Source organism: Notolepis coatsorum (assembly GCF_963971535.1).
Source record: "Notolepis coatsorum genome assembly, chromosome: 3".
Classification (NCBI taxonomy): domain Eukaryota; kingdom Metazoa; phylum Chordata; class Actinopteri; order Aulopiformes; family Paralepididae; genus Notolepis; species Notolepis coatsorum.
In genome coordinates this window covers 92,736,607-92,745,140 of record NC_140167.1, presented here as the reverse complement: position 1 = coordinate 92,745,140, position 8,534 = coordinate 92,736,607, and the positions used below count along the sequence as shown (strand labels likewise).

General features: G+C 45.3%; 1 protein-coding gene across 2 annotated transcripts in view; it reads right to left on the bottom strand.

Annotated features, from left to right (window-relative positions):
* The window catches only part of atf6 (activating transcription factor 6), a 108,153-nt gene that overhangs the window by 47,656 nt on the left and 51,963 nt on the right, over positions 1 to 8,534 (bottom strand). For both annotated transcript variants that reach the window (XM_084310197.1, XM_084310198.1), the window contains exons 8-10: positions 4,439 to 4,624; positions 3,942 to 4,033; positions 931 to 1,095 (exon numbers count right to left, since the gene is read on the bottom strand). In XM_084310197.1, coding sequence (XP_084166323.1) covers positions 931 to 1,095; positions 3,942 to 4,033; positions 4,439 to 4,624 — 443 coding nt within the window. The remainder of the gene's footprint in view (positions 1 to 930; positions 1,096 to 3,941; positions 4,034 to 4,438; positions 4,625 to 8,534) is intronic.

Sequence of the window (8,534 nt, the reverse complement as noted above, 5' to 3'; positions counted from 1 at the left end):
GGACGACTTCCATCAGTACCCCCCCCCCCCAGGGGTCCCTCTATCAGGACGACTGCCATCAGTACCCCCCCCCCCCCCCTCTATCAGGACGACTTCCATCAGTACCCCCCCCCCCCCCCCCCCCAGGGGTCCCTCTATCAGGACGACTGCCACCAGTACCCCCCCCCCCCCCCCCCCCCAGGGCCCCTCTATCAGGACGACTGCCATCAGTACCCCCCCACCGGCTCGGCCTGAGTGAACAAACTGGCAAAGCCTCACGATCCAGTTTCTCAACAGTCACAAGAAACGGTTCCGCAAGACAGAGCACGCCAGAATAAGGAGGGCCTTACGATAACTGTACTCAGGGGTACCCATTACCCCCCCCCCCGCCCTGTCACCCCTCTGTTAGGACTAATGTGTTCCTTCCTGACTGCGTTGGCTTAATGGTTGGTCAGGAACCCGATACCACAGAACACTGGTTGACATTAGAACGTGACCCGCCCTCTACACGGAGATCTGACACAAGGCAGAGCACAGCGCTCTCCGCTCACAACAACAGGGTTTTCAGAGGGCGGGGGGGGGGGGGGGGGGGCGGGCGGGGGCGACCGACCAGACGAGCATGTTATTCAAGCAATTTGCAAATGAGGCCGGTGGGCCGGTGTCACCTTTCCCCCCCAAAAAGAGTCTCTAACTCTTTAGAACAATAAACTGTGACTTGGTAACGTACAGCTTCATGTCAAACAAGACCAAACCCCCCTGTTTCTCTGGACGGGGACGCGGAGAGGCTTCAGGACGCCGTGCCGGCCGCGCGTGTTTATGTGCGCTGGGTAATGAGCTGTCTCGGGTGGGGGGCCCGGGGGGCCACAGGTGTATCCTGGCCCAGCCGCTGGACACGGTGGGTAAATACAGCAGCGATGTGGGGACCGCGTGTCGCTGAGTGAGCTCATTTACCTGTCAGCCTGAGCCTGAGGGGGGTCGCTGCTGCCGCGCAGGGGCCCGGGGCCCGCCCCTGTCTCCGGGGAGAAGCCCAGCAGGTGTCTGCCGCCGTGCTGCTCCTGCTGCTGCTGCGTGGAGCCGGCCTGGAGCCCGGAGCCGGGGCCACCCCCCTGGAACACACTGCAGGAGGAGGAGAAGAGGCAGGGTGGAGGGAGGGAGGCAGGGTGGGAGGGAGGGAGGGAGGGAGGGAGAGAGAGAGAGAGAGAGAGAGAGAGAGAGGGAGAGAGGGAGAGAGAGAGAGAGGGAGAGAGAGAGAGAGAGAGAGAGAGAGAGAGAGAGAGAGAGGGGGGGGGGTGGAGATAAATGAGAGGGGAGGTGTAGAATGAGGGGACTTTTGGATAACAAAACAAAACAATAAAATAAAGGAAAAAAAACATAGTAATGGCCTCAAATAATCGCAGAGTTCCACATGGCCCCTGTCCCAGGGCACAGGGGGCTTTCAGCTTTCAAGCCATCAGCACAATTTGAACTCTGCGTCTTGCCTGCATGAGCCAAAGCACACGCAAAAACAACCCCACCCCCACCCCCACACACACCACACATACCCACCCACCCACCACCACCCACATCCACCCACATCCACCCACACACACACTTTCAACAGTATCACTGTGCTGGGTCGCACATTATCATTTCAAAAAGGACCTGGCCTCCTGCGCTGGAATATTTTACATTCCAATGGAGAGCCCCAATTCGACACACAATTATACCGGCACATACAGGCACATACACACAATCATACGTGCACATACACACAATCATACGTGCACATACAGGCACATACACACAATCATACGTGCACACGTAGCAGCCACACACTACAGCTACTGTGTGAACACGGCTGTAGTCGCAAAGACCAAAACACATTCCAGTGTCACTTATTCAGCGCGTTTCAGACACTCTAGGGGGAAATCTCACAACCTGCGACCGAGAGAAACAGCGCGTTCCCAGTGAGAAACACACAGGCTCTGTGTTATTATGTACTGTGGTGGATTATGATTCATCAATTATACCGTAGACAAATATTCTGATCAGAATAGGTTTAATAGTAAAAATAATAAAACAGTACAAGTAAGGGTGTCTTCTCATTAGGAACGGGTGCTCCGCTCCGTCCTTGAGTGCGAACCCCGCTATCGCTATAGTCCTGCTGAACACAACTAGTCACAACGTTGGGCTCCCTTGCTTTGGACGGGCTAACCGGCCACATTACTGTGGGTAGTGATTAAACAACGGAAGGATCACTGGTTGGTTTTGGCCGATTATGCTGTCCACTGCATCAAACCACGGAAAATATATTGAAGCCTCATCTTCTTCAGTTTTAGCTCGACATTGTTGACTGATCTGTTGTACCCATGCATGCACATTTTCTAATAACAGCATTATTAGACATGCCAATCCAACGAAAGACGTGCTGGTCGCGCTGGAGAAAAGAAAAGATGTTGCGTTTGTCTTTGACGTGTTATTTGTTATTTCGGGGAAATTGATATCTATAGTCTGGTATATTTTTCGTCCACGAAAAATGGAGGCTCTAATTATTATTATTCATAGAGACTCTCGAGCAATAATAATTATTACAGCCTCCATTTTTCGTGGACGAAAAATATACCAGACTATAGATATGCATTTACCCCGAAATAACGCTACCTGCCTTGACAAAATCCATGCATTGTTATCCAGATACATGAATAATCATCTCAGAATAAGTGGCTTTGTATGCGCGTTCTAGCTCATCTTTTACAGCTTACGTTTTGGGCAATAATTATTTAGAGGCTCCATTTTTCGTGGTAGAAAAATACATCAGTCTAAATAAATGCATTCGAACAAGAAACCAATGTATAGCAATGGCAAAATAGCTTACAAAATTGCTTGGGCTTGTAACATGGCTTCATCTCGAAGTTTTCATCGATCCACTGAGCCGTGAGGCTCAACATGCTTGTTTGGTTGAGGTCTGAACTCGCCAAATTGCCCATAAATATAGTTTTTGTGGGTATTGTTGTCCAGTTGTTGCTGTATGTTTTTATCTGCCCAAAATTCAAGCAAGCATGAAAGCATTACAGGTTTGCTTGCACACCACGCCCGCTCTGTCGTCGGGGACACTGGCGCGCACCCGAGACCACCTATTCCAGCGGTCCCGTCTTGGACCGAATCAGCGTCCCCGGGGGAGCGTTCTCATCACACTCTATTTTGGTGCAATCGTGCTCTGATTCGACCCCGAATGGCTAGTGTGAAAGCCCCCTAAAAGTGGGTTAAATGAGCCAGCTAGGAGAGACTCGAGAAGAGATGGCGGACCTTATGTAGAGAGAGGGGTGGGGGCTGTAGCCCTTGGCCTCTCACCTAGGTATGAACTAAGCAGGGGTGTAAAAAGTACCCAGAAATTACACTTAAGTGAAAGTATGGGTACCATCTTTAAAAGCGTACTCAAGTAAAAGTCAGAGTATCTGGCTAAAAACACACTTGAGTAAAAGTAAAAAAAAGTTTCTACTTTTAAATGTACTTTAGTACTAAAAAGTTCAAGTAAAAACTTTTTTTAAATTCCGGGGCAATGAAATATTCTGCTTGTCACTCTGACTGTCTATTCTTCTGATAGCAGGTGTTTAATCAAAGATCCCCGCTTTCTAGTCTTGCACAAGGACCAATCAGCATGGGTATGCCTGGGCGGGTTCATTTTCCATTGATGGGGATTTGATTGGCTGTTTTTAAATAAAGTGTGACCGCAGGATTAATAATTAGTTCTGCATTTTAAATGTAGGGAGTAAAACGTTTTTTTTTCTTTCTGAAATGTAATTGAGTAAAAGTACAAGTATACAAACCTAATAATACTCTAGTAAAGTACAAATCCCCAAAAACAGTACTTAAGTATTGTAACGAAGTACAATTACTCTAAGTACTTTACACCCCTGGAACTAAGCTACAGTTTGGGGCAACCTGTAGGATTCCTGGACAGCACACAGACACGCAGCACTCACCTGGAGGGTCCGACGTTGAGCACGAGGAACACCAGCACCGCCATGAGACACACGGCCCGTCTCTTCGGGGAGGTGGTCTTCAGGTCCGTGTTCTGACGGGGGGACAGAAGACGTCACGTTAGCCTCGCGAGCCGACTGGATACGAGCCACGACCCGCAAAGGATACCGTGTCGGTGCTTTTCAAACGCTCTCACAAGTTCTTCTGCGTGACTCTAGGGATTTGCACGTCATGGATGTGACCTGTATTATAAGCCTGTGTGTGTGTTTGTGTGTCTATATTAGGGATGCACCGATATGGATATCAGATATCGGTCTGATACCAGGCTAAAATAGAATATCGATATCAAGATTCCCTAGTATACAGTATATAGATCTCCCAGGCTCTCACCTCACACAGCAGTGCATCCCTAGTATATATAGATCTCCCAGGCTCATCCCTACTATATATAGATCTCCCAGGCTCATCCCTAGTATATATAGATCTCCCAGGCTCTCACCTCACACAGCAGTCCTTCCAGCTGCCTCTTGAGGCTGCCGTTCTCGTTCTTCAAAGCCGTGTTCTCGGACAGCGTCAGTTTCAGGCGCGTCTCCAGCGTCAGCAGGTACTCCTTCTTCTTCTTCCTCGACAGAGACGCAGACTCCCGGTTCTTGATCATCCGCTGCTGCCTCTGGGACACCTTGGACTGCGGAGGAGAAGACAGATCAGAGACACCTCTGGGACACCTTGGACTGAGGAGGAGAAGACAGATCAGAGACACCTCTGGGACACCTTGGACTGCGGAGGAGAAGACAGATCAGAGACACCTCTGGGACACCTTGGACTGCGGAGGAGAAGACAGATCAGAGACACCTCTGGGACACCTTGGACTGCGGAGGAGAAGACCGATCAGAGACACCTCTGGGACACCTTGGACTGCGGAGGAGAAGACAGATCAGAGACACCTCTGGGACACCTTGGTCTGAGGAGGAGAAGACAGATCAGAGACACCTCTGGGACACCTTGGACTGCGGAGGAGAAGACAGATCAGAGACACCTCTGGGACACCTTGGACTGAGGAGGAGAAGAGAGATCAGAGACACCTCTGGGACACCTTGGACTGAGGAGGAGAAGAGAGATCAGAGAGATATTACTATTAGTGCTGTCAGGTGATTAAAAAAAAAATCCAATTAATTACAATTAATCTAATTAATCGCATTTTAATCGCATAACCATTTTATGCCTGATATTCTATATTCTATAATCATATTTCAAATTGCATGTGTCCGGATGGCAGAATTCAGTACTGTATCTACAAAAGCTTCTGTTTAATCATCTTCCATCTATTCATTTGCTTAGATTTTTCAGGTCTGGTCAATTTTAGCATGGTGTTATTCACAGTAAAAAAAAAAGCAGAAAAGAAAAATTGAATTGATATTCTCATTTGGCTCATTACAATTTACTCAAGCCTAGTAACAGACACAGTATTTCTGACACTGGGAATACATTCCCTGAGATCCATAGATGTCCCTAGAATCAGATACCGCAAGAACATGCAAATGGACCATATTAAAAAAAATCTGTAAATGTGTATTCTACGTTCTTATGGAATGAATGAGATATAAAAAATACAATGTTGAGTTAATTTTCATAACGCGATAATTTGCTGTGTAATTAATTAATCTAATTAACGCGATAAACTGACAGCCCTAATTACTATACATACCGCATTCCTAATCATATGGAATCATACATAGTACAATATACATTACATAACAGTATATATTAATATGCACTCAATTCACAAGCAGTGAGAAACCATATACATTACATATACTCAATTCCACTCTCAACATGTCTAGCATCTGAAAAGCTGCCATTAAAGAAAACTATTTGAGTTCTATTGGATAGATAGCTATATCCATGATGAAGCGGTTGGAGCAAAACCATAATACATGAGTTTATTCAATAATAGTTTGTGGTCAACCACATCGAAGGCAGCATTAAAATCGAACAATACTGCTCCCACAATGTTCTTTTTATCAATTTCTTTCAGCCATCTGTCATTTGTGTAAGTGCAGTGGCTGTTGAGCAGCCCTCTCTGTAAGCGTGCTGGTAGTCACCTGTCAGATTGTTAACAGAGAGAAGTAGTGTTGTATTTGGTCAAATACACATTTTTCCAAGAGTTTGTTAAGAACCGGTGACAAGCGTATTGGTCGGCTGTTAGAGCCAGTAAAGGCATTCCTATCATTCCTAGGTAGTGGAATGACTTTAGCTGCTTTTGGGGGCAAACATTACATTCAAGGCTCAGATTAAATATATGGCAAATGATGAGCTGGGTAAGTGAAAATAAGTTAAAGTTAAATGTTGCAAAAACCAAGAGTATAATGATAGCCTCAAAATATACATCTAGATCAAATCCTAAATTAAATCTAGTTCTGAACTGTGCTGATATCAAACAGGTCATAGAGGCAAAACTGCTGGGTGTTGTAATAGATTAAACACTTTTTTATTTTTTTATTTTTACTTTCTCTTTTTCCCCCCCTTTCTTTTTCCGTTTTTCTCCCATCCCAATGTTAGTCGTTATGCCAATTCCAAATCCCCTACCTGGTCGTTGCGTGCTCTGCCCCCTACCGTCGGTATGGGAGGGGGCGGAGACTATCGCGTGCTTCCTCCGACACATGTGTAGCCAATCCCCACTTCTTTTCACCTGGCAGCGCAGACTCCCACTGGGGGAGTGTAACGTGTGGAGGACACTACCTCCCCCAGGATCCGACCTCGCTGTGCAGGCGCCCCGACCGATCTGTAGGAGTCGCTGTTTTACAACAACCAGGACCCACCCTCGCCGGGTTTTCCCACCCTCTAACACTGCCAATTGTGTTAGTATGGACGGTCGGCCAACCCGGAAGCACCACAGCTGGATTCGATCCCACTGTCTCTGTGGTGGTGGGCAGACGCTTAGACCGCTGCGCCACCCGGCTGCCCGATGAAACACTTTCTTGGTCGAAACACATTAGCAATATGGTGGCTAAGATGAGCTGTGGTACTTCAATGATCAGAAGGTGTAGAAATCTGTTGACTAATGGTACAGCAAAGCTTGTACTACAATCTTTGGTCTTATCCTGCCTGGACTACTGTCCTACTATATGGTCTACCGCGTCTAGGCTTGATCTGAACAAACTCCAGCTCGCTTAGAACAGGGCGGCACGCCTCGCTCTGCGCTGCTCTGTGAGTAGTGTTGGAGGGATGCATGACGCGCTGACCTGGATGACAGTGGAACAGAGGATGGCATGTAGCCTGGTAACTTTTTTGTTTAATATCTGTAATACTGGGAAACCGGAGGGTTTGCACTCACAACTGTACCCAACTAATATGAGACATGGATATAACACAAGGCAAGCATTAGAATTTAGATTCATGCTTTACTTTACCTCTACCAAAAACAAATGCTCTGAAATAGACGGTAATGTATAGAGCAGTTGCTTATTGGAATAATATACAGAGAAATATAACTATGGTAAGGAACAAATTTATGTTTAAAAAAAAAAGGTAAAAATTGCACTCATGAATAATGAGTTACATTTTGGTCATTGACTTATTATGGAAATTAGTATGGAAATATAAAGGTGATCTGTGACTTTAGAAAAGTCATGCTATATTATGAGTTAAAATCATATACATTTTTATTTTTATTTGATTTGATTTGTATTTTATGGTTGGAGAATTGTGATATCTGACGTATGAATATTGAGTGAGCTTTGATTCACTGTTTTGTTTGTTGTGATGTTTTCTTGTGAGTACTTCAATGTTTGTGGTTTTATATTTTTATTTAACTGAATTTTTTTGTGTGTGTTTGTATTTTTAATGTTTGGACCCCAGGAAGAGTAGTCTCACTTTGGTGTAGACTAATGGGGATCCACAATAAAACATAACATAAGTAATAAATTAATCCCAAGTATTTTATTGATTGATCAGTGCATCTAAAATATTTATTTTACATAACATAAGTAAGCAATTAATCCCAAGTATTTTATTGATTGATCAGTGCATCTAAAATATTTATTTTCATGGGTGTTGCAATAGATTTATTCGATTCAGTCAGACTATGAACCTTCATGTATCTCCCTAAACAATTGCTCAAGCTGCACTACTCATGTAATTGATGCAAGTAGTGGATCTAGTGAAAACATTACTCGTGCCCATCCCCATTATGAACAGGGTTCCCACAGACATTGCAAAATGAAATTAAAGGACTTTTAAGTACTTTTCCAAGCACTATTTTTCATTTTCAAGGATGTCACTCGAAGGCTACAATTCACTTTTAAATGCTGTTTTTTAAAGCATCTTCTTGGCCTGCTTGCCAGCTAGAGCATCACACGCGAAGAAGAAATGAGGAAAAGCAGTTGGAGCGCGGGAGACAGCGACTCGTCAGAACAATTTGATCATGGATGAACAAAACATTCAATGCGAATGGTTGATTTTAATATCAAGGACTTTTTAAGCACCTTGTTAAAAAATGTGCTGTTTTCAAGAAATTCTTTAAGCACTTCAAGGACCTTGTGCGACCCCTGTATGAAGTAGCCACACAGTCACACTCGGTCTTTCTCACATTCTAT